The sequence below is a fragment of the Triturus cristatus genome, chromosome 11 (genome assembly GCF_964204655.1).
Source record: "Triturus cristatus chromosome 11, aTriCri1.1, whole genome shotgun sequence".
Taxonomy (NCBI): Eukaryota; Metazoa; Chordata; class Amphibia; order Caudata; family Salamandridae; genus Triturus; species Triturus cristatus.
This window is the reverse complement of record NC_140594.1, coordinates 395,072,755-395,099,300: the sequence shown is the minus strand read 5'-3', so window position 1 is coordinate 395,099,300 and position 26,546 is coordinate 395,072,755. Positions and strand designations below refer to the sequence as shown.

The window sequence follows — 26,546 nt, the reverse complement described above, 5'->3', positions numbered from 1 at the left end:
AGCGCACGTTTGGACTACTGAAGAGCAGGTTCCGCTGCCTCCACAAGAGGGGAGGCGCACGCCAGTACAAACCCATCACCTGCTGCAAGATTATTGCCACTTGTGCAATGCTGCACAACCTTGCCACGAAAAAAGGTACAGATGTGGAACTAACATATTTTGAGGACAACGAGGATGAGTCAGGCCAGCCAGAGGGCAGCGCAGCTAGAGTGCCAACTGCAATCGATGGGAGAGAGAGACGGGCAGAGATCACATGCAACTATTTCTGAGTAAGTGAGGGGACACAGCGAGTTGTGAGAAGTCATGACGTAGTTTAATGTGGCACCACGCCATGAACACATGAACAGGCCAATCTGGCAATATACCATCTATACAAGGAGTATGTCCAGGGTTACGTCACCCAATGGGAAGTGGCTAAGCAGGGCCACATCAATGTTTGCGCATACGCGCTGCAGTGGTGGATTGCACGGCCTGTGCATCCTCACTAGAGCCAACCCCAAGCCGCCTGCTGCTCCTGCGTGCTTCGGGGACGGGGGGTGTGATGCTGCTGCTGGTGTCGATGCTCTCCGCAGCATCCCCTGCAGCAGTTGTCGACGCCTGACTAGTCAATAGCACCCCTAGTGCACTTGTCACCTGCACCATCCCCCGAGACAGGTCGCTGCAGCACTGTGTTAGGCCCTCCTGCATCGTCACAGAGCGCCGGCAAAGTAGGGAAGTCGCAGTTGCCAGACGGTTGAGTGCCCTGCTGGTAGTGTCCCTTCTCTGGCGTTCCCGGCGCCGTGCTTCGATGTCAGCATCTAATTTGCTGCACAACTGCTGGATTGACTGGGACATGTCCCGAATGCCCGCAGCCATGCCGCCAATGTTTGTGTCCATGTTGACTAAGCTTGTCTTCATCACCCGCATGTGCCTCTGGACTGACATAACTGCCTTTGATTGCAGGCGCTGTTGCTTCAACATTTGGCCCTCGAGCCCCAAGAAGACACCATGGCCGTCAGGGGGTGCTGGTGGACTCTGGACACGCGACCTGCGGCGCCCTCTTGCTCCCGTCTGTGCTGCCTGTGAGGTGTGGGGCACAGTGGGATGGCTCCCTTCCTGGTGCCCGGTGCGGTCTTCTGGGCCCATGCTGTCGTCTGACGAGGTGTCGAAGGCTCGTAGCCTGGCTGCTGGACGCCTCCTCATTCTCACACCTGCAAGCGGAGATGTGGCCGGTGATTCGAACATGAGTGGCGATGCTGGCTGTGGTTGTGGTGATGCTGGCTCTCGGTGAGGTGATGCTGGCTCTGTGTGCGGCGAGGCTGGCTGTGTTGGTGGTGCGGCTGCCAGTGGGCCTGCTCCCTGGTCTGAACTCGTGCTGGCTAGAGGTGATTTTTGTGGCTGGTGTGCCGTCTCCCCTGCAGCATGCCCTGTACTGCATGATGTCACATCTGTGGACAGAAAAACAACATTGGCTCAGTGTCCCCGAAGGGCTGCATTGCAAGCGTCACAATAAATCATTTCACATTCCAATCTGTCCTCTGTCTCCTTGTGCCTCGAGTGCGTGACATGCCTTGTTGCCCTGTGACATTTACGTCATGGTTAGTGTTGCCCTGACTACATCTCCCGGAATGCATTGCCTGTCTGCACTGACACGTGTGGACTGCAGTGTGATTCTCGTTTCACAATGGGGGATGTGGGATAGGGGTAGGGGAGGCTACATTGCTGTGCTTTCGTCTTACCTTGGTGTGTTGCGGCTCTGGCAGAGCTGTCGGCGTCCCCAAGACCCACGACGCTCTCTTGCTCGATTGTGGCCGCCACCAGCTCCTCCAGTTCGGTGAGGGCAGGTGCCCTGTTGGTTCCACCTCCGGTCTGGCTGGCCTCCTTCTGGATGTCGCCCATCTTCCTCTTGGTCACAATCCTCAGGTCATACCAGCGCTTTTTGAGGACCTCAATGTCCCTGTGGGTCACTCCCACAGCATTGACCTGCGCCTGGATGGCCAGCCATATGTTGCGCTTTTCGGCCTCAGGCACTTGCAGGGATTGCCTCCCAAACAGCTTCTGGTGCTGCTTCACCACCTCCTCCACCAGCACCTGGAGTTCCTTGGGGCTGAATTTGAGCTTCCTCCTCCTTTCCCCTCCGTCTTTCTGTGTTCTCTGGCTGGACATGCTGTTCGTTTCCCGCTCGCACATGCAACTGCTCCCTGCCTCTCCTCTGCACTCCAAGCCTCTCCAGGGTCGGCTAATTATGTACACCTGCCTGGGTGTGGCCACGTCGGCTAATTGTGTACACCTGCCTGGGTGTGGGCAGTTCCTGGTTGGGTGGGCTGTCGTTGCACAGGATTAGCTGTTTCGTCAAGTCATGTGATGTTATTTACCGAATCCGTACATACCGATTCGGTATTTTCTGATTCGGTAGATACCACCTCGGTATTTTCCGAATCGGTAGATACCACCTCGGTATTTTCCGATTCGGTAATTATCACCTCGGTATTTACCGAATCGGTGAATTCCGATTCGTATTTACCGAATGTTACCGAATCGGTAACTGTTACCGAATTTTTACCTACATATAACTTACCGATTCTAATTTACCGATTTGGTACGGCTCGGTATTTAAGAACCGGTAAAATTTATTTACCTACATGAGGCCCCAGATCTTGCAAGAAACCTTACGTGGTGGCTCAGGGCCTTCAGTGGTGGCAGATAAGGCCCTGCCAGACCTGCAGCAAGCCCCTAGCCCTTCCCCACCTAGATATCATCATTGTGATAGACGCGTCACTGCTGGGGTCATATTGGAGAAGTGGAGATAAGAGGCCTCTGGTCTCCAGCAGAGAGGCAACTCAAAATCAACCTTTTGGAACTTCAGGCGATCAGTCTGACTCTGAAAGTCATCCTACCAACCAAAGGGAAGGCTAGAACAGGACCTAATGGCCAACATGACCACCATGTAGTAGTGCAACAAGTAGGGAAGGAGGGGACCTGGATCCAGTGCTAGGAGGCGATACGTCTCTGCAGGGTGCTGAACCAGAAGATATTTTTGGTAGCCAGCAACTTCCCGGGGTCCTTGAACTGGGTACCACCTGGAGTGGACCATGAGTGGTGTCTACATCCTGAGGTGGCATAGGGGATCTTTAATCATTGGGGCATGTCCTGGTTAGATGTGTTCACCACCATCATGAACATGCAGAGCTCTGCACACATTTGTTTCCTCCAATAAAGGTGACTGGGAGACGCATTCTGTCTGAGATGGGAGCCAGGACTACTGTATGCATTCCTGTTTCTAAGTTTCCTACCTTGAGATTTGAGGAAAGTTAGGACAGACCAGGCCGAAGTTATCTTAACAACCCAGGACTGCGCCAGGAGAGTGTGGTACCCAGAGCTCCAGGGCTGTTATCCTCTGATCTGACTACCCCTTCGGGAGGACCTCCAATCTTACAACAGGGGACAGTCCTACACCTGAATACCTACAACCTACTTCTCCAAATGTGGATACTGAGCTGCAATGGTTGCATTCTTTTGGCTTGGTGCCCAAAGTAGTAGATTTTATTCTTACAGCGAGACCCTCATCCTGGAAGTGCATCTATGCTGGGCGCTGGTGATAGTTTGTAGCCTGGTGTGGGTTATCTCATCTCGAACCTCTGCAGGTCAAACTAAGATGTCTTGTTTGTTTTGTCATTGGCCCAGCATGCCTGTGCAGTGAGCACAGTTAATGATTACTTACCGGCACTTTTGGCCATTTTATGTTGGTCTGGTCAACCCTCCGTTTTAAAATTGCTGGCTATGTTGCATTTTGAGAAGGGCCTAAAGCACTATTAGAGCCTATGCCCAATCAAGACACTCTTTCATACGCCATCACTTCTACATGCTGCATGAATGAACTACAGACTCTCTCTCTCCCTGTGCACCCTCCCTAAACTACTTTCTTCCCTGACAAGTTGGTGTTGAGGACTCATGCTACCATCCTGCCAAAAGTGATACTGCACTTCAATGTTGGCCAGTCGATTACCCTGCTTTTTGTTTTCCTCTGCCACACACCTCGAAAGAGAAGGAGATGCTCTATCAGCTTGACCCCCAAGAGAGCTGTGATCTTAAGGTCATTGACCATACCAGAAACCATAGTGTGGAGGATGATCTCTTTGTGGGATTTAATGGGACCAATAAAGGGAAGGTAGCGCAAAAGAGAACTATGACCAGGTGGAAAGTTCATTCTATTACATTTTTTAAGAGCTGGCTAAGAAGGAACCCCCATAAAACCTTCAGGCTCAATACACCAAGACCAAGGCTGCAACAACAGCATTGAAAAGGAGGGGTGCAGTTCTGATAATCTTCCAAACTACAATGGGGGCATTGGTGTACATGTTCACAAAACACCGCCTCAACATTCACATCTGGCAGGAGGGCAATTTTGCCGGATTGGTCTTGCATGACTTTGAATCTGAGTCCACTCTACAGACCCTCGTGGAGGTACTGCTGTGGTATCTATTCTAAAAGTGAGGACTCTGCAGTTAGAAGTATACAACAGAAAGACAATTTACTTACCTTGTGTTACACTGTTTCTAGCTACCTCATCCAACTGCAGATTTCTTTACTACCCTCCCACTTTCCAATTCTTGGAATCATAATAAGGTTTTTATGTTAGATTTTGGCACACTGTCACCTGCAATTAAAGTGCTCCGAGTACGACGGCGCGGAAGGGAGAAGATTAAGAAACTGATGTCAATACACAGGAGTGCACTAATACGCAGCTCCCTTCCATCAGTGTGAAGTCATTGTGGAGCCATACAGCACTATTTACAGGTGCACGGAAAGGATTGATGAACAAATCCTGCAATCCCGTCTGATACTTGGGAAAATTCTAAAAGTGAGGAATCTGCAGTTCGAGTATCCATTAGAAAGAGCATTAATGAAGGAAATAACTTATTCTCCGCAGCCAGTAAATACTGTAATCTTTACTGCTTGCTATCAATTTAATAATCACTGTTAGGGTGTGGTTAAAAGGTATCAGAGTACCCAGTAAATCATAAGAAAGTAACACCAAAACTCTTCACCTGAAGTATTAGTTAATAAGGTATCCCAAATCAAAATGTTAAACCTATTTATTCTACTTGGTCTATACACCACTGAGCAAAAAGCATATCAATGCCTAATTCTTATCCTAACAGTCTTGCCAAACCTTCTTTATAAATATACGATGATGAATTATTGACTACAATAATTTGTTTGAAAAAAACATCAATAACATTAATCAACATAGGGCCTGGGACTAGATTTTGAGATCTGACGCCCAATTACAGACAAAGCGGGAGAGATAAACCCTCCACTGGTGGATGGTGAAGAATCGTCATAAACTGTTGAATGGCTAGGGGTTGGGCCTTATAGACGTGTGGTGTCCATAATTCTATCCTCTAACCTGTTACAAGCATTTCTACACTCCCACAAGTCATAGTGACAGCGGATTTCCTGCCCTGTGGGCACACATCTTCACTATAGGTCCCCATTCCGATATCCTCATATGTTGTATTTCAATTTTTTTTTCTTTTAATTTAACGGTGTGCATACCGGCTGGTGTGTGAGATCACAGAACAGTCAGATGCAACACCTTATAATACTAGCATAAAAAGATGACACTGTTTTTCTTATACGTGTATTCCAATGTAGATAGCTATCTGTGTAGCATTGACCTGCTTGGCAATATGTCTAATATTAGGCTCTAAACCCCCTGGGGTAACTGAGGCCCAGTGCTAAACTCTGATTTGTTGTGTGCTGATTTAGAGCATAAAACATGTTTATAAAAAAATATTTAATCAAAACAAGGTATCAATAGTATTTATATAACTTACCATGCAAAAAAACTCTAGTTTAAAGTCCATATAGACGATCTACTGTACATTTAAAACACAGTTTCTGTTTATCAGTTGAGGTCCTGACTTATGAAGAAACATCTGTATTTCTTTTCTTCCTTTGGATGCCCAGAAGAATGAACACAAAAAAGGCAGTCGATGCACGTTTCGGTGTAGTGCCTTGATTTATTACACCACCTTCTTCACAACCATTTTGTTTCTATATTTAAATCTAGACCATGGAAAAGAGTCTAATCTAAGTTACTAGACGAGTGGGTCTGTTAATTGAATAAACAAAAAAGAAAAATAATGAAATAAAAATAATATGTTTATGGCAAGGCAGATTGCTCATTATTAACAGGTTTTCAAATTAATTCGAAGATGTATAATAAATACACAGTCAATCAACATTGATATATACCAACTCATATTATCCTTATCTACAATAAATTATTATCAAACACCAGCTCACCTATAATGCAATATTAATTCATGCTTTTAGATAACAGTGGTCTTAAACAATGTCACAGTCAGTTATCAATGAACTTCTTAATAGATCCCCAAATAAAGGAAGGTGCATGTTGTACGTAGGAGGTAACAACAAGTGGAGAAGACCTGCACGAAGTATAATGACCATCTCATTTGTAAAGAAATGGCTTGCAATAAAAGGTTCTTATAGGCTATGACCAGCAGAAAGGTTTTACAGACGTTAACCCTAATACTTGAGTTTACTCAAGTATGAAAGTGAAGGCCGGTGCTAAAATGGCAGGACTAATAGGGGTATTGACCTCCCTCTCCAATGCCAAAAGAAGCACCATATCCATTTACTCTTGTATTGTACATTTGTTAATTACTTTCTTGCTGGCTATTCATCGTTATTATAAGAGATGCAGCAATACATATAGTTGATGCATAGGAAGTATGAATAAATAATTAAAAACAGCATTAAAATATAGATAAATAAGTCATTTACATAAGATTTCCTTATTGGTTTTTTTTTGTCCTCATCCCACCATCTCTTTCGTGCTGGCGTAGGTCTTCTCCCATGGGGGCGGAGGGGGTGTCTACCCCCACAAGATTACTGCAGTTCCGAAATGGCCTTCCCAGGCTGAAGAAAGAGAAAACAAAGAGACACAGCAAGCATGGCTTAATCATTGGACCCTCTATTGATATCTCTAGGCTCCGGGGGTCACAGGCTATTTCCATCTCACTTATTAACTTGATGTTTTTTGAGCAGTCACTAAAAAACGGTGCATTTGCTGATTTCCAAAGCCTACATATCTCGTGTCTTGCCAGCAAAACCACATAAAACAAACTTCATTTTGGCAGAGTTTAAACCACAGTATCCTTCAGGGTTGATCCCCAAAAATATAAGTTGAGGGCTTACCTTCATGCAATGTCTGGTTATTTTTGCAGATGAAATTACATGCAGTGCCCCAGAAAGGAGCCAGTATTGGGCATTGCATAAACATGTGTATGTCATCTGCCATTAAGAACTTCCATTTCGAACATCCAATATCTTTCCGAGCCATTTTTGACAGATTACTTGGAGACCAGTAGGCCCTGTGTGTTGTAAACAAATGGTTTCTCTTAAGTAAAGCAGATTTCACCACAGCATATAATGTATAAAAAGATACTTGCCATATCTGCCTTATATCCCCTTCGACGATTACCTCTTCCCAAATTGAGGATAAGTTGGGGTATTTCTTGTCCTCAGCCTCTAAAAACTCCCAATACCACGTCAATACTTCCTTCTTTAAAGAGCCAACCTTCATCACCCATTCAGACCATACCTCCTTCTCTTCCTCTACCCACTCTTGAGTTGCCCACCATGATTGTAGCTAATAATATTTGAATCTCGTTAGCTGGCCATTAGTACATGCACTCAGAGCTTGCCACTCCGCCATTCCCGATCCTGCACTCAGATCTGACCAACAGTTTAAGCCAGCTGTCTTTAGGGGGTGGCTTAACTGGACTTCCAAACATTCTGATGTGCCCAGGTAGTCCCAGATTGGGGCTAAAGACGTGTAATATGGGATACTAAATCTCTTTCTAAAATATATCCATTTTGTTAATGCGGTTTTCAAAACTTTCAGCCTGACTTTTTAAAAGTATTTCGGATCCCCATACTTGAGCAAGAAATGGTCTGCCCCAATCCACTAAGCATTGCCTCATATAGTCTACCCATTGAGGATCAGTCTGGTTTGTTAGTCAACATCCGTGAATTCTCAAAATGGAATGCATAGCAATATATCTGGCGGTCAGGCAAAGTCAGGAACCCAGCCTTCTCCTCAATTTTTTCCAAGCAATCCTAGTTCCTTTTGAGGCCCAGATAAAACTACCAATTCTACCCTGCAGTTTAGCGATGCACTCTTTGGGAAAAGTGAGAGGTATAGAGTTAAAGAAAAAATGATTTTTTTGTAGCACAATCATCTTAACCAAATTGACTCTGCCATAGATATAAGGGGCAGGTTGGTCCATCTTACTAAGTTTCTCAATCTCTTGGGTTATTAGAACTCCCAGGTATCTCATCTGCAATCTCACCCCCTGGGATTTACAGACGAGTTTCCTGATTTTCAAAGGTGAGCGTATAAAACTAATTACTGCCATTCAAATACTTTATATGGGGAGCTGTTAAATAAGAAGCATTGCCAGTGTATATGTATAAAGTAGTTCTCAACCCTCTGGAGGGGCTCGGATTAGCATGGTCCCAAACCCTGGCCCTATATGAACCTGCAGGGTTTAATTTAGGTTTATATATCTCCATTATAACTTTGATTGTTTTTCCTCTATTTTAGCTGAAAATCTGTGAACTGCCTCAGTTGAGCACACCAGTTGTTGCATTCTATTGGTAAGCAAATGCCTCCAATCTAGGGATGAAGCAAATGGTAAACCCAGATATGGAAAGTGGGTTACCCTCCCTAGATTTATTAGCTATAGAGTGTGATCAGACTCCAACAACTGGTCACCTCTCCAACCCACTCAGCAGCACACATGCTCAACCCCATCTTCTCCGCAAGCAACATCTCCGTCAGCCACTTCTTCTTCATCAAACCCACCGTACGTCACCACCCCCACTGCTATCCTTGCAGAATCTGGAACAAGGCCACAAAGTCCAGCTCACCACCTCCCGCAGCAAAAACCCCACCACCGACATCCACGTACGCCAATGCCTCAGCACACAACTTCCACCATTGGATCTCCTACTGCACCAACAAACACTCAGGCAAGCAGCCCTACAAGAAAGCCAGCTGGTTCTCCCCTGCCCTCCAAGAGTCCAGGCACACCTGCAGACGGCTCGAGAAAAGATGGAGCAGCATGATCATGGCAGACCACACGGCTTTCAAAACGGCCACCATCGCACACCACCACCTCATCAGAACAACAAAGAAAGCAGCCATACAGGAACTCTTCAATGGCAACACACACAACAGCAAAGAACTCTTCACCGTGGTCAAATCATTTTTCCAAACCCAGCACAGAGGCAGCAGACATTCTCCCCTCTCAATCCTCTGCGACAACCTTGCCACCTTCTTCCACCGCAAGATCAAGGAGATCTATGACAGCTTCGCAACCCAAGAGACACCCATCTCACCCACAACCACCGCACCAAATGGCTCCCAACCCCAGCAGATTTTGCCTAACTGGACCACCCACACCTCTAATGACACCGTCAGGAACATGAAGAGCCCCCTCGGATCTCTACCATCACAACATCTTTAACAGAGCCGGCACCTACATTGCACCCGAACTCTGCTGCACCATCAACTGCTCAATCAAGTCCACCACCTTCCCTGAAGACTGAAAACACGCAGAGGTCAACCCCCTGCTGAAGAAACCATCTGCCAATCCGAAGGACATCAAGAACTACAGACTCATCTCTCTGCTCCCCTTCCCAGCCAAAGACCTAGAGAAAGCCATCAACGCCAACCTCTGAGTTCATCGAAATGACCCACATCCTGGACCTCTCCCAATCAGGCTTCAGAAGCAACCACAGCATCAAGACCACTCTCCACGCCGCTATAGATGAGCTCCGCACCCTCCTCAACCGATGCCGGACTACTGCCCTCAAGCCGCCTTCGACACCATCTCTCAACACACGCTCTGCGCAAGATTCCATGACACCGGCATCCACATCATAGCCACAAAATGCCTTTGCTACTTCCTCACCGGCCAAACACTGAGTCCGACTTCCACCTTTCACTTCAGAACCTTCAGAGATTGGCTGCGGAGTGCCTCAGGGATCCTCCCTGAGCCTCACCCTCTTCAACATTTACATGGCCTGCTGGCAGCCATCGTCAGAAGTCAGGACTCAACATAGTCTCCTACACTGACCACACCCAGCTGATTCTCTCCCTCACAGATGAACCCACAGCCACCAAGAGCAACTTCCACTACTGGATGAAGGCAGTCGCCACCTGGATGAAGGACAGCTGCCTCAAGCTCAACTCAGACGAGACCAAAGTCCTCATCCTGGGCTCCACCCCCTCCACCTGGGACAACTCCTGGTGGCCGACAGTGCTCTGAACTCCCCCCCACGCCCACGGCCAACGCACAAAACCGTGGCATCATCCTGGACTCCTCTCTCTCTATGAACCGCCAAATCGACGCCACCTCGTCGTCCTGCTGTCACACGCTCAGCCTGCTTCGTAAGCTATTCAAGTGGATCCCCACTGAGTCCAGGAAAACAGTCACCCATGCGCTTGTCAGCAGCAGACTAACTACGACAACGCACTCTACACCAGCACCACCCAAAAACTCCTAAATAAAGAAACAGCAGAACATCCAGAACGCCTCTGCCAAACACATCCTGAACATCCCCGCCACAGTCACATCACGGGTCACCTGAGAGACCTTCACTGGCTACCTATCAACAAAAGAATTACCTTCAGGCTCCTCACGCATGCCTACGAAGCCTTACAATGCCAGACTTGCATACCTCAACCACCGCCTCTCCTTCTACACTCCCACCAGACATCTCTGCTCCACCAAACTGGCCCTGGCCACCATCCCACAGATCCTCTTGACCACCGCTGGAGGAATATCCTTCTCCTACCTCACTGCGAAGACCTGGAACTTCCCGACGCTACATCTCAGGCAATCACCGTCGCTGCCTCAATTTAGGAAGGATTTTAAGACCTGGCTCTTCCACTTAACCTCAGATCCATCCCCCCCACTCAGCACCTTGAGACCCTAAAGGGTGAGTAGTCGCGATATACAAGAAACATGATTGATTGATTGATTGTCTAACCCCTCTCAACAAACCTTTTTTTTCTGTGTAGGCCTCATCAATGCTGTAACATACCCTAACGGGCGTGTACAGATGTAATCTCTTTAAAATACTAATTAAAGGCTTCTCCACCCTCTGAATTTCCATCAGCTGCCATTGCTTTGAACGGTTCACTAGATCAAGAGCGTCAGTTAAATCCATAAAACCCATGTGGATTAATTCCCGCTTTGCCTTGCTGCATTTCACTACTAACAGGTAGCAGTTTGAGATATTGCTCCACCGTTCCCAATCCCGAGCAAAATCTGTATTGAATCTTGAGAGGGTACCATTTTCCTCTGCTCAGGCCTCTAACCTTAAGATTAGATCTCTGCCAAATGTTTTCAGCACTGAAAAAGGAGCAATATGGGCTGATAGCAGGCAGTAAGGTTCTTATTTCACTTCTTAAAAATAGGGGCTACACGTGGTGGCCTGGACGGCCAAGATGGCACCAGCGTTCTGAAAATGCTTCCGAACGTCCTCTGACATCCAAACCTATCCCGTTGCCCAAAATGCCTGTCTATCCACCATGCCGCTGCTGAACACCCCCTGCAGTGAGCACCGAAGAGAGCAGAGTAAATTGGCAGTAGGCAAATCTGAAGCTGAACTCCTGGAACCTCAGTGTCATGCATGTACTAGACACCCCATCTGCCCCCCCCCGCCTGGTGTGGGGCCTGGGTCCCCCAGATACCTCATCTACTCTCCTGGGAGCAGGATAAGACTCACAGGGGACACGGTGGTCCAGAGTGTTTGGTGAGTCGACTGTTCCTTTTCCCATGGCCTGCAAAATCTTCATAAGGGCATAGACCAAACCAGCCACTGTGTACTGGACTAACTGTCCCCGGGGGCCAATTTCTGGATGCCTTCCTGTGGAATCCAGGAGCCTGATCAACCAGGGATGGTGCATGCCTCCTGCTCCCCCACACGGAAGGAGGCACCAGGCAGTGAAACCAGGATGAAAAAATACTGCACCAGGATGACCTGCAAGGGCAGGGATGGAGGGCCGTGGCAAAGAGGGAGTGAGCATTTGCCCGACCAAATCCAGAGGGAGGGCTTGAAGATACATGCATCCTCCCCACCCCCCCCCATGGGTGCTCAGGCTTCCCTGCTCCCTGCAGGACTAGGCAAGTGGGCAGGGTTGTCGAGTTTCCAGTCACAGCATCCCGACAACAGGCACAACAATCGTCACCCCACTCACCTTAGATACAATCATCTATGGAAGAGGATTGCTTTGCCACATGCCAAAGGACCCCACATACAACACCAAGGGAAGAGCCTGAGACCAGGCTGGCTCTGTAGCCCCCCACCACACAAAGGGAAGTTCCACAATCCAGATAACTGCGGTGCTGGCCCTCTCTGGGACTCAGCAGACCACAGTCCCCTGGCAAAATGGGCACAGACAAAAGCTCACAGGGACACTCACAGACTAAGATGGACAAATTCATGGTGCAGGCACCGGAAGCTGCAGGCTTCACAGGTAACACCCCTCAACTGCATCCTGCCCACGGACCTAAAAACCATCCTAAAGGCTATCCAGGCATCTCACAAGGAGAAGTCACAGTGAACGTCTCCCTGCTTCGCCAGGACCTCAGCAATGAGGTCCACAGGGTCTGTGAGGCAGAAGGCTGTGTCCACACTGGAGGACGACATGACCAAACTTAAAAAGCAAATGTCCAATCTGTGCTCCACAACAGTGGCCCTGGAACAACAAGCACTGGATGCAGGAAACAGATTGTGGTGCAATAATCTTGGATTTGTGAGTTTCCCAGAGGGTGCAGCAGAGAATCAGCTTGAGATGTTCCTGGTTTGTGGTGGAGCGTGCATACCGTTTCCTGGCCCTGCACACCTGCCCGCCCCCGGAGGCTCTATCTTGCCCAATAATAGCACGCATCCTTAATTATCAGGCCTGGAATGTGATCCTCCGCAAGGTGATCCTCTACCTCAGCATGGAGGAATCCCAGTGGAGCTGTGAATCGTCAAGAAAGGGATACCCGCCCACCGGGATGCCAGCTGCTCCCCTGGTGGGGGGCACTCCCGGACGATGGCAATCTGATCCTAACTACTGCCTTACCTGACACACCTTACACAGGCTCAAGACCCATTGGTCGCAGATCCGCTTGAGGGACAGTTTCAGTTCAATAGATAATTCTATGGAGGAGAAGGTCACATAGCTATAGCCACACACGCAGTTGTGTTACATATTGTTTTCTTGGAATTTATGGGGCGACTAATGCTTTAGGAGTACAAGTGTGGGGCGGGGAAACAGTCGTTTTTCTGTTCTAGATGTTCACTTAATTAATTCCAGATTCACACATGGGCGTCCCTAAGACAACCGTCAAAAAGTGTATTTTACAAGAGCATGGCAACACAGAACTTGGCCTGGTACGTGGGAGTGGAGGGCCTACATGGGGAGAAACACTTAAATTTTCTGTATTCATACGATACACCTCAACTGTCCCTACAATTCTTGGTCAATATCAAGAAAGCACTATTGGACCTCTAGGAGGGCACCATTGTACGGGGGGAGGGGGACTTCAACATGGTTCCCAACTCTGTACTGGACGCGATGGGCCCCATAGCCATCTGACAAAAGCTAAACAACTGATCAACAGGATGAACTCACAGGGCCTGTGCGATGTCAGCCGAGTGTGGCCCCTCCCAGAACCTATACAAACACACCCCTCTGCTGCACACAAGACACTCCCACGCATTAATCTCCTTATACTCCATAACAGACCCGATGATCCTCCCTTGGGGCATTTCTGATCACACACATAATAGCCTAGTTGGAGGCCCCTGACGAGATGCAGCGACCCATATGGCGCCTAAATGAATGGTATCTGACAGATGACCAGTGCGCAGACCCATAACAACTGAACTCCAGGGATATGTAGACATAAACAAAGGCCCTGTAACCTAATCTGGCACATTCTGAGAGGCAGGTAAAGCTATCGCCTGGGGGCTGGTGAAAATGTACAATCGCGAATGCGAGAAGCAGCTGCCTATGACTTCCTCGAGACTCAAATTCTGGAACTAGAAGGCCAAAACCACAGAGACGTCAGAAGCCCTGACACACCATCTGGCACGAAACTCACTGCAACAGATTTCTCTAGACGAGGCCCGCTGCTGCTGGGTGGCATCAACGGGATGAGTCTATGAGCACATGAACAAAACTGAGAAACTCCTCCATTGGTTAGCCACCAAAGATCTGACATCTAGGCTGATACCCGATATCATAGATGACCGGGGAACTAGTAAGACCACTGCCGTGGACATTGAGACTGTGTTTGTGGACTACAACCACACACTATATGCCAAGAACGGGAGAACCCGATTCTAAAGGACATACCCTCTTGCACGGCTTCCTCAACAAAGGCGGACGAAACTGGAGGAACCTTTCTCAGTAGAGATTAATGAAGCCTTGACGTTTATGAAATTCATCAAGGCCACTGGCCCAGACTGCTTTCTATTTAAAAATAGTACGACTAATTATCAGGACATCCTCTACCCCCTTCTCCTTGTCCTCTACCTTGAGGCTATATCTAAAGGCTCCTTCCCAGCTGAGCTTGATATGACCACGGTTGTAGTCCTCCTCACAGAAGGTCGGCCGAAAGAGTGCTGCTCCTCATACAGACCTATCTCCCTGATCAACAGCAAGATCAAAATATTCACTAACATCCTAGGAAACAGACTCCACAAGGTCATCAACCTTCTGTTCCACCCGATCAATGTGGCTTCATACCCGGCCGTAGCATCACAAGGCATCCGACAAGTGCAGGTGGCAATGGCCCATCTGCACTCCCTACAATATCCAAGTGCCCTCCTATCAGTGGACTTTGAGAAAGGATTTGATTCCATCGACTGGTCCTATTTGACTGCAGTTCCCAAGTAGAGGGGATTTGAGCCCAGATTCCAAAGCTACGTTAGAGTGCTGAACTCTGCTCCTTCAGCCTGAGTCAGGACGAACAACGTCATTTCGGATCCCTTCCCAATATGTAGGGGCATTAGGCAGAGATACCCACTGTCCCCAGTTCTTTTCACCCTGGACATAGAGCCCCTGACAAGCCTTATTAGATGCGATGCTCAAATACCTGGATGGAGTTGGGACAGAGGCTAGAAGAAAAGATTACACTCTATGCAGACAATATGCTGCTCTTCCTGACAACCCCACATCTCTCAGGGCCCAGATGCCTGGAAATATTCATGGTTTTCACGCGATCACCGGGGATGCGGGTAAACTTGAGTAAGTCCCTGCTTCTGCCACTCCAGGGCAACCCCGAAGTCTCAATCTGGCAAATAAATATACCGCTTAAATGGCTGAGCTTTAAATACCTGGGGTTAGACATCTCGCGGGATCCAAACCCAATATGTAGATGAGCCTTCCCCCACCCCCAGTAGCCATGATGGGTGACATTCGAAATTGGGAGAAAACATTGAAAACTTACTAGGCAGTGGACCTATTTAAAATGATGGTACTTCCCAGTGAGAATTCCCTACACCTGGACCTAACATCCTAAATACAATCCTTTCTATGGGCTGTGCAGCCCCCCTGCATTGCCTGGGATAAATGCTGCCAGCCGGTATACGGGGGTGGGCTAGGCATTACTGACATCCACCTGTAGTACTGGGATGTCCAAATAATTGTTATGGTATGTAATTACCAGTTGTTATAGCGCAACGACTCACACCCGGAGGGGTATCTTGGTGCTTCACTAACTCAGGGCCATCAGAATACATTAGAGCAATCACGTCTTCAGATGCCTTTAAACCTGCTCTGCTCTGTGCACAGGCGAATTTGAAGAGGAAGTTTAATCCAATGGAATAGGGCAACGTATGAGAAGAATCTGCCACCAAATACTGAGGGGCAGACTTAAACAATCCATAGCAGAGCTTTGTTTGTAGATCGTAGCAGTCTCGGGCAGTAATGGCAGAGCCTACTATGCAGATAAACTTGGGTTTTGTTGGTTAGCGCCTTGTGAGTGAGACAGCATGACTTGAAGACAGCATGCTTCCTGACTGGTAGCCAATGCAAGACACTCAAAATGGGTGCAGAAGGAGCGCCTGAGGGAAGATTGCAGATCAAATCGGGTGGCTGTGCTCTGCACAACCTGTAGCTCAGACATCAGCGTGTCATTCGACACAACCAGCAGCACGATTCTGTAGACCAGGCGACTCGTAATCATCCCCTTTGGTTTTCCTTTGTTCGCCCTAAGTTGGCAGGGTATGCCCAGACGTGGGCCCCTTGCTCACTTTGTCACTGGATTCAAGCTAGCCTGGCTGATGACGGCTGATTAGCCAGAAACCGGTCCCAGGATGCTGGTTTCCAGTCCAGGGAAGACATGGCTTGGCAGTTCGGACTGGACTGTTCCCATGAGGCACAGGGTCAGACTGATTTGCATATGGCCATGTCTGAACTGGGGTGGTGGAGTTAGCTAAAGAATGATGATGGATTAAACCCAGATCAGTTGACTGGGGGTGAGTGCTTGCAATGTTCAACACCCCGTCCATCATACACTTTGGTTTTGACTCGTAATCAAGGCCTGGACTAGTGTTTTCCTAGAGACAGACAGAAGCCAAGGAAAAACTTTCCATTTCTGATGGATACATCTGCCTGTGGATTCCTCAGCTTTTGAATTACCCCCATGCGTAGCATTCCATGGAAACTTTTCTCCATAGCTCTCCCATGTCAACGAGGACGTCACAATGGAACGGCCGCACATGCGACTCCGCATGACATCATCAAACCATAGGAAGACCTCATTGGCGTGCTTACATCAGTTCCCTTTTTTCCGCACCATCGACATGTAACTTTTTTCCCCCAGAGGTTCATTGTTGCAGGATTTTTCCTGAAATTGTAGCAGTGACATGGCTGCCCAGAAGTCCGGTTTTAAGCCTTGCAGGGAATGTGGGGGTCATATGTCTATCACTGACCCCCATGAGGATTGTCTTTGGTGCCTCTCGCCGTACCACGATGTCGAGGGGTGTTTGTCATGCAGGCACATGTATCTGTAGGCCCTGAAAGAGATGGAGGCCAAGCTGTTTATGGCCAGGGCGAAGAAACAGAAAAGGGGTCTGAGAAGGACGATATCCAAGTCCAAGTCGCCAACTCCGCATACCTCGAAGTCGTCGAGGAAGCACAAGAAGCGAATTCATAGATCCAGACGTCGTTCGTCTGAGGATAAATTACCGACGTCGGTGTCCCCAGTACTCTGACGTCAGTGCAAGGATGAAGTCTCACCTTCTCCTTCACCTCAGGTGACTCTGGCACACTCTCCGGCTCTGAGAGTCTCTCCGGCGCCCAGAGAAGCAATGCCTTTGCCTCCGGCCTCTCTATCCCTGGCTCCAGTGTCTCCGGTGCTGCAACCAGAGCTAGTCAGACAGCCCCCTCGAGCGGCCTCTGAACCAGTGGTACCGGATCCCTAACCACCCTTTCCGGCTCCAGGTACAGATCCTTTGCAATTCTTGAATGCAATGTTCGGCATGTTTGCCATGACGACTAACCCTGCTGGTGTGCCTGTTGGCTCCATGGGACCGCTTTCATACAATCTTGGAGGTTTGCTACCTCATTTTGCACAGGCACTATTCATGCCTTTTATGCCGATGACCTCGGGGAGTTGGCCACTCCAGACGCCGAGGTTCTTGACACAAGAGTGCAGTTGGAGTCCTCTCCGGCGCCGTCTGGCTCTGGTCAGGCGCAGAGTCGGCCGCACCGGGCGCCTTCAGCTAAACCTGTGGAGCCTCCATCGACGCCGGTCCCGAAGTCACAGGCGCCGCATCTGGCGCTGACTCCGGTACCCAGGATGAGATCCAGAAGGGAGGCACAGAGGCTGCTAGAGGAGGAAGAATATCAGGAACAGCAGGAAGAGGCTACAGAGGAAGAAAATATTGACCCTATGCAGGAATTTGAGTGACTGCAGGAGGCTAGTGGTTTTGACACTTCTCCAGAGTGGAAGCTCGCTTCACCGAAAAGCCTTCTATCACAGAAGGTCTCCTCTTACCATTCTATATAAGAAAGGCAGCTGATCTACTGGACTTGCCGTTAACTACTGTAGAGCTTAAGTCCAATACTTTAACAGAAGTTCTTCATTCTCCTTCTTCTGGAATAGAACCTATGCTTCCCTTTAATGAGGCTTTGACTGAGACCCTTTTAGAGGTATGGTAGAAGCCAATGACTGCCCCTGCTGTGTCCAGATCGGTTGCAAGGAGATGTAAGGTAGCACCTAGAGATCCAGCTTTTCATTCCACACATCCATCTCCTGAGTGCTAGGTAGTCCAAGCATCATGCGCTAATAAGTAGTCTATAGGCTCATTTCCACCCACGTCTGGAGACAGAATCTAAGAGGATGGATCAATCGGCTAAAAAGGTGTTTTATTCAGCCAGTATGGCTCTAAAATCCACAATACGACGTGTCTGCTGGGTCGCTATATCCACGCTCCGATGGATTCTGCAAAGGAGGTGATCCCCAAACTTCTGGAGGACGTTCAGGGCCATTTTGCGGAGGTTTTAGCTGGCACAGCGTGTCCGTCAAGTCATACAGTCAGGTCTTGATACAGTGGACTTTGTTGCTAGAGTTATGGGTTCCTCAGTGGCTACCAGGAGGTGCGCCTGGCTAAGGGTGTCTGGATTCTCATCTGACATACAGAGCACTGCATTGGACTTGCCTTTGATGGCTCTCGTCTCTGTGGTACCAAAGCGGACTCCGCGCTACATCGCTTTAAAGATAGAGCCACAGCGTGATCGTTGGGTCTACCGTCCCAGCCCAGAGGTTTTGGGTACCGCAGATTTCGAAGGTTTGGCAAGACTCTTTCCTTTCGGGCAAGGCACCAGCAGCAACAGGCGTACCCTCTGTATAGGTTGTACAGAGGAAAAGGTAGAGGTCACCTGAGAGGCACAGCTCAGCAGCAAGTCTCCTCTTCCTCCTCTCCTGTTCCCCCAACTGATACCACAGGGAAGCAGCTCTAGATCCTCCAACCTAGAGCATGATGGTCCCGTGGGAGGTCGGGTGTCCCATTTTCTTTGAAATTGGAGATCTGTTACATCAAATTTCTGGGTCTTGGATCTCGCAGAAAATGGGCTTGCCCTTCCCTTCTGGGAGTTTCCCCCTCCTCGCCAGGCTTGGTGCTCAGAGGACCACCTGATATTTCTGCAACAGGAGGTTCTGTCTTTGCTACAGAAAGGTCTGACAGAGGTTGCTCCGGAGCAGGAATGGGGTCAGGGATGCCACTCTCGATCCTTCCTGATCCCCAAAAAGGACGGGCGATTGAGGCTGATCCTAGACCTCATGATCTGGCTAAGGTTCTCCTGGTGTTGCAGCAGGGCAGCAGGAAGACTGGAAGGTGTTGATCGATTTGCAGGATGCGTATTTTCACATTCCCATCCTGAAGTCACATGGGAAGTATCTCAGTTTTATGTTGGGATCTCAGCACTACCAGTTTGCGGTCCTTCCATTCGGTCTTACATCCGCTTCACTGGTCTTCACGAAGGTAATGGCGGAGGTAGCAGCGCATCTCAGGGGATCGGGGATTCCTGTTTTTCCCTATCTGGATGACTGGCTGCTCAAAGCAAAGTCGCCAGAGATGGTGCTGCATTATCTGCAAGTAACAACACATTTGTTGTTCGACTTGGGTTTTTCGATAAACGTACCCACATCTCACCTGGTGCCCTCTTAGCGCATCCTGTTCATAGGGGCTGCACTGGGCACTACTGTGAATCGTGCCTTACCGCCTCCACAGAGGATCCTAGACCTCTAGGCGCCTATGATTCCAATTTTTCATAATGGAGCGGTTGTTCCAGTCCTGAAGGTCTTGCGCCTGCTTGGTCTGTTCGCTTCCTGTATACTGTTGGTCAACCACGCAGGCTGGCACATGAGGGCACTCCAGTGATGCCTCTGCAGGCAGTGGTTTCAGCACAACGGAGATCTTAAGGAGGTGGTCAGCATCTCCAGAGACACTGCAGCGTAGCTGTTATGGTGTAGTGTTTCGGACAACCTGTCTCAAGGGAAGCCGTCTCCGGGGGGCACAGTGATAACAGATGCCTCCAATCTAGGGTGGGGAGCTCATCTGGGGGATCTGGAGGTCAAAGGCCTTTGGTCTCTAGAGGAAAGATTGTTTCACATCAATCATCTAGAATTGCGGGCAATACGTTTGGCTCTCAAGGCCTTTTTCCCCCCCTTCGCGGTCAGCCTGTTCAGGTCCTGACAGACATCACTACCGCGATGTGGTACATAAACAAACAGGGAGGAGTAGGGTTGTATTGTCTCTGGAGAGGGCTCTGCGACTCTGGTCCTGGGCTCAGGACCATCAGATTTGTGTGATTACGAATCATCTGGCCGGAGTGCTGAATGTGCGAGCAGACAGTCTCAGTCGGCAGTACTTGGCTGATCACGAGCGGCGTCTTCATCCGGAGGTGGTCCATCATATTTTCAGGATGTGGGGATTTCCTCGGTTGGACCGGTTTGCCACTCACGAGAACACGCACTGCTTGTCGTTCTGCAGTCTCCAGTATCCGATGCGGGAAGCGTTGGGAGACGTGTTTCAGTTAGACTTGGGCTCACAGCTTATTTATGCGTTTCCTCCCATACCCTTGATTCCTGGAGTTCTGAGGAAGATTCTCCAAGGTCAGGCCCCAGTCATACTGATCGCTCCGGATTGGCCAAGAAGGGTGTGGTACACAGACCTCCTTTACCTCTCATCGCAACGTTCTCTCCATCACCCTCTCAAGGCAGGCCTCCTCTCGCAGTCGGAGGTTCTACACCACCACCTCCAGAGCCTGCACCTTCATGCCTGGAGATTGAACGGGGCAACCTGAGCTCTGTCTCTCTTCCGCCGGATATGGTGCATGGTATTTTATCGGCTGGAAGACACTCCACCAAATCTGTCTATTCTGGTAGGTGGTCCAGGTTTGTAAAATGGTGTGCAGAGATAGATTTATCCCTTACAAGCCCATTTGTCTGATATTCTCAGTTTCTCTCTTTTCCTGGCACAGCAGGGTTGTGCAGTAGCAACGGTCAAAGGCTACTTGTCTGCTTTGTCAGCTTTACTCTGCTTACCAGACCAACCCTCTTTATTTAAATCTCCTATAGTCATGAGTTTCATTAAGGGTCTCACTAATAAGTTTCCTCCCACTCCATTTATCATGCCTCAGTGGGATTTGAATTTAGGTCTTACTTTCTTGATGGGGTCTCCCTTAGAACCCCTGCATAGTTGTTTGTTGAGATTCCTAGCATTTAAGACAGAGGAGGGAATAAAGTGTAAATAGGATATAAGGGGTCAGGATATGGTTATCCTGACCCAATGGGACTGATGAAGGGATCTGTGAGGGACCGCTCATGGGCAAAAAAAATGTTGAAACATTTTTGGGGAATTCACAAAGATACGCTGCAGCTCTCAGAGCGGCCCCCAGGTGAATCTGCGAAGGATCTGCGGATCCAGATCCCAATTTGAAATGTTTTTTAAATACACCCACTAACACGCCCACCCAACCACTCACGCACCCACTTATACATCCATACAGACACTTACACCTACTCAGAGACCCAGAAAACCACACACATACACACCCACTCATACAGTCACTCACACACCCAAGCAGAGCCACAGAAAACCACTCACACACCCACTCAGACCCACAGAAGCACCTATACATCCACTCACAGACCCACAAAGCCACTCACACATGCACCGACACATCCACCACAGACTCACACACTCACTTACACACAGCCACTCACACACCCAGGTTACAGGGATGTTATAGTTAGGAAACACCATTAAAAATAGTTAAAATTCACTGGGGAAAAAAATCAAAGGCTACAGAGACATTATAGTTAGGAAATAGCATTAAAAACCACAGAAATTCACTGCAAAAAAACAAATGTTCTAGGGATATTACAGTTAAGAAATCGAATTTACAAAACCTTAGAAATTCACACAAAAAAACCCCAAAGGTTACTATAGGAATTCAGCAGTTATAGTTATCTCAAGTAACTATAACTCGTGCCCTAGGGTAACTATAACTTGCGCCCTCGCCATGCGCTGCTAATTTACCCCACATGTTACATTACTCATGACATCTTCTATAACATCACTGATATCACTGCAACATCTGCAGTGAAATTATTGATGAGAAAACTGTGCAAGGAAGGGACTGCTGAATTTCTATGGTTTTGTGTGTGTAAAATCTGAACATAACTTGAATGTCCCTGTAATTTTTGGATTTTTAGTGAATACACACACATACATACATATGACATATATATATATATATATATACACACATACACACACACACACATACATACACACTACTATACTTGTGCACAATTAAGGACGCACTTCACAGCAATCAATGAACACCTATGAGTATGGAGTAGGGACTCTGAAACGCATTAGGCTACGAGTGAAATCAGAATTGTTTAATGCCGGTTTCCCTGTGAATAAAGTTCAAGTTGAACTGATTGCTGTGGAGTGCTTCCTTAATTGTGGACAAGTACAGGAGCATGTTTTCACGGCAGTCCCGCCGTGGAGGATCGCACAGCCCTTGGAAAATAGAAGGGACCATAGGGATTTGAAATATGTGAATCCCAGGATGGTAAAGCAGTTCTTGAAATTAAACCATGCACTTTCTTTTCTGAGGCCCACTGGAGGGCTTTAATTCCACAAAAATGGCCTGGGATTGAGCAGAGCCCACCGGGGGAAAAAAGTGATTCTCAGACACTATGATTAGCAGCAGGCTGTTGAAAGAATACTCACCTGTGAGGCGCTGAGGAAGGAAACGGTCATTAGAATAATAACAAAAAGATGTGTTTGGGACTGCCTACAAAATTTCAGTGAACTCCTTTGAGTAAGGAGCAGGGACTCCGAAAACACGTTAGGTTACGAGTGAAATCAGAATTGTTAAATGTCGCTTTCCCTGTGAATAAAGTTCTTGTTGAACTGATTGCTGTGGAGTGCGTCCTTAAACATACATACTCACACATACACACGTGTAGAGGATACATAATGGATAGCCATAAACCATATATTGTCATCGAAGGATTCTGGTGAACAGTGACATCATGAACTACGAGTTCAAAGATCACCAAGATGTCAATACACGAACCTTTTACAGGTTACCAGTTATACGTTTTTCCTATTATGTTTATTTTGGGACAGTTGGTTGGAAAAGGGCGTATCTCTTTCAAACAGAGAAATCTTCATTGGAAATAATAAGCTAACTACTGGATTATACTGTTTGGTTGAATGCAGTAACACACCAGTGATTTCTTAATTTATATGGTTTACATGGTGGAAATTTAGCAGACAGAAATCATCCCCCAGGTACTTAAAAAAAACTCATTCTGCCTGTAGATTGGCGAGATCGTTGAGACATATCTTCAAAGTGAAGCCAACAATGAGCACTGAGTGAAATAAAAATATTTAGGTTTGTTTACCTTTCTTGAATAGATGATACATAAAACAATGGAAAATGGTCAGGGCAAGAGGAATTATGTGATTCTGTGGCTTTAGTATTTGTCGCATTACAATTGTTTTCCCTTACTTGCAACATAATTGGCAGATTTCAACAAAGAAAAATTGTTTCTAGCTTAAAATGTATCAAAATAATACTGGCAGAGAACGTGCTGCATATTTACCTTACTTCTTCATAATTTTGAAAACCCTGCCACATTGGTCCTCCATTGCTGCATTATCCTAGTGGCCTGGAAAATATCAAAGCTCTGGAGAGTGGTTTGGGGGCTGTCATAATTATGATGATGATGAAGAACACCATATCATACAGGGACCTGTGAAATATTCTCCAAATTTCATAGGTTCCTGTGGAATATATTGTTACATCACGTGTTATAAACCGTAAATTCACAGAAAAAAAACATATAGCTTAAGTACAGTTATGTTTGCGAATTGAAACCAAGGAAGTGCCGAAATTCGCAAACTATGATTAACTCTGCAAATGTATCTCACAAAACAGCAATATAAACCATAACTCCCACACTGAAAGCCAAGCCCATGACCTCATGTCAGAATTGCAATTACAAATGTTGTACATTATGTTACAGATGAGATTACTTAACACATTGCGATGACAGTATGTGTTGCTACCACATTGTGCTTTTAGGTGTTGGGACTTGTTGGTTTAACTATTGTGAGGTCATAAGCATTGGATACGGTTTGTGAGTGCAGTGCCAAACCCAAATCGGAGGTAAATTCAAAAGTAAGTGCATATTTGAAAGGCACCAAGTAATAAAATGTTTGATAAAACATATTTCTTTTCCTTCACCGTGTTCCAGGATTCAAAACACATTGACACAATTAGGAAGTTTAGGAACAAGTAATATCCACTGAATCAGGATGCTACTCTTTAAAATATCAATGAACATTTAATTAAGAAAAACTTTATTGTTTTTGTATTAACTTTTTAAAACGTCATTGTCACTGGAAATATACTCACTTCAAACACACACTCAGTGACACAAGTGTGGGTGGCTTACTCAAGAATTAAGGAGAAACCTTTTGCTCAATTTAATTGAAAATCCTGAGTTTCGAAGTGGTCTGTTTAAATTGTGTGCTCAGCAAACACAACTTTGCTCTAGGAATGCGATGTTGTTACTCGCGATTTCTTGTTACGGCCATGGCACGACGTCCTGTTCAACAGAATACCAGAGGCTCTGCCACAGTGGAAAAAAAGACTGAAAACCTAACAACACACAGGGAGACATAATTTTAATTCATATATCGTCAATGTAAACTCACTGTGGAAGTCCTCCTGCTGCTAGTGAACAGTTAGAGAAAGGCCTGCTCTGAGCTTTGGAGTAAATTCATGTTGATACTATCTGATCACCAGTGAGAAGAGAGGACATGGTCGAGCAAGCCCTGTGTTGGGCTGTGTAGGCACTGTCTTCACGGAGTTAACGGATGGTCATAAGGGGAGAAGGCCTCAGATGCAAGGAAATACGTATCCAGGTGTGTCACGTGTACATTGCACCATGCAGGTTCTCTAGACGGTGCTCGCGCTGCTGCCTCCGTACCTGTAAGTCATCAAGAAGCTGAAGTCACTGAAAAGGCAGAGTAGGTCTGTTATTTCTAGTCAACCAAGCCAACCCAGTTTTCTCCGCACACTGCTCAGCAGCCAGTATCTTCTCTGAACCTGTCCTCTTCATCTCACTCTTCGGCAGTTCCAGCTCTCCAAACGCTTCCCCTCTCATAAGTTCACACTCTCTCTTCCCGCTCTCACCTCAGCATTTCCTGCTCTGACTTCTTTCTACTCTCTCTATTTTTTTTTTTAGGACCGCCTATTCTCTACTGCTCCTTTCAGCAATCAGTGACCTCTTGGCATTTGCCCATTATGTTCTTCTCCTTGGCACTTGCTGCTCTCTTATCTTACAAGTTCCGTCTTCTCGAACCTCCCCTCTCAGTAGCCCCTTCTCACCCCTCCTTTACTCATCTCTTTTTTCCAAAGCTGTTATTATCCCTTTGTCTCCTCTTCTTTTTTGGCAGGACCTATTCTCTATGATGTCCTCTCCATCTTTTCAATATTTTCTCAATTTCTACTTGTTAGACCTGTCAGCCCTTTTGGCTGTTCCCTCCTCTTTTATTATTTTCTTCCCTTTACCCTCTCATTTTTCTGTCCATTAACTTCTTTTTGGGTGTGGACGTAGAGGCTCTGGGCGCCCCATTCTCACTAATTGAGGGAGAGGCGCAAGGTGTCTCACTAAAATGGAGGAAGGGAGTGAGTGTTGTCACAAAATGGTGGACTAAACTGTCACCTTAGAACCTGGGCCATAGACTGTCATGAGGGGTTCCGGAACCTTCTGGACCACTCTGGCCAGTCAGGGCCCAGGTTATAAATAGAGGTGAGGTAGGTCGGCCATTTTAGGATGATAGGTGTGATGTGAGGTAGTCAGGAGTAAGGCATCTGAGTGGGGAGGTGGATGCGCTAGAGAGGGAAATTGATAGTACTGAGGGTCTGCGATACTTCCCTCCTCAGCCGATACCACCCTCGACCTCTTGACCTGTCCCCGGCCACTGACTCTGGGGTCACCTTTACCCAAGGCGCTCCTACTTAATCAAGACCTCTGAAGGAAGTCAGGGTAGAGAGGCACCGTCCTTGGCTATATCTTCTACATCCCTGTGGTTGCCTGGGATACTGGACTCCAGAACTATTGACCGTCCATTATTCTTGACGGAGAGGAAGGTGACCTTGTTGTAGACCCCGGGAGTTGGCTAACCAATTTGACTGCCTGGGTGTGCAGATCGCCTGCTTAATTTTAGCCACCGCCCATCTGGTAACCCTAACTGGGAACACTCACCGCCGCAGCCTAGGGGTTAGTAGAGCGTCCCTGAAGTCTCTTGGGGCATTGTGAGGAGATCCGGGGCTCCAGTGTGCCGGTTTGCGAGCGAGCGAGCGGCGCAGCCAGAGGCGTGAGGAGGCTGCGTTGAGGAGACGAGGGCTGTGTCGAGCCTCG

The 26,546-nt window shown here is 47.6% G+C and overlaps 1 protein-coding gene and 1 long non-coding RNA gene across 4 annotated transcripts in view; both read right to left on the bottom strand.

The window, feature by feature from the left end:
- Positions 1-291: 291 nt before the first annotated feature.
- Positions 292-10,288, bottom strand: LOC146784271 (uncharacterized). Its single transcript, XR_014970820.1, has 2 exons — positions 6,793-10,288; positions 292-1,427 (listed from the first exon to the last, which is right to left on the bottom strand). It is a non-coding gene; the product is annotated as an uncharacterized LOC146784271 (long non-coding RNA).
- Positions 10,289-24,460: 14,172 nt separating this feature from the next.
- Positions 24,461-26,546, bottom strand: part of RNF181 (ring finger protein 181) — a 31,691-nt gene continuing 29,605 nt past the window's right edge. For all 3 annotated transcript variants that reach the window (XM_085635208.1, XM_085635206.1, XM_085635207.1), the window contains exon 6: positions 24,461-25,109. In XM_085635208.1, coding sequence (XP_085491334.1) covers positions 25,050-25,109 — 60 coding nt within the window. In that variant the 3' untranslated portion in view covers positions 24,461-25,049. The remainder of the gene's footprint in view (positions 25,110-26,546) is intronic.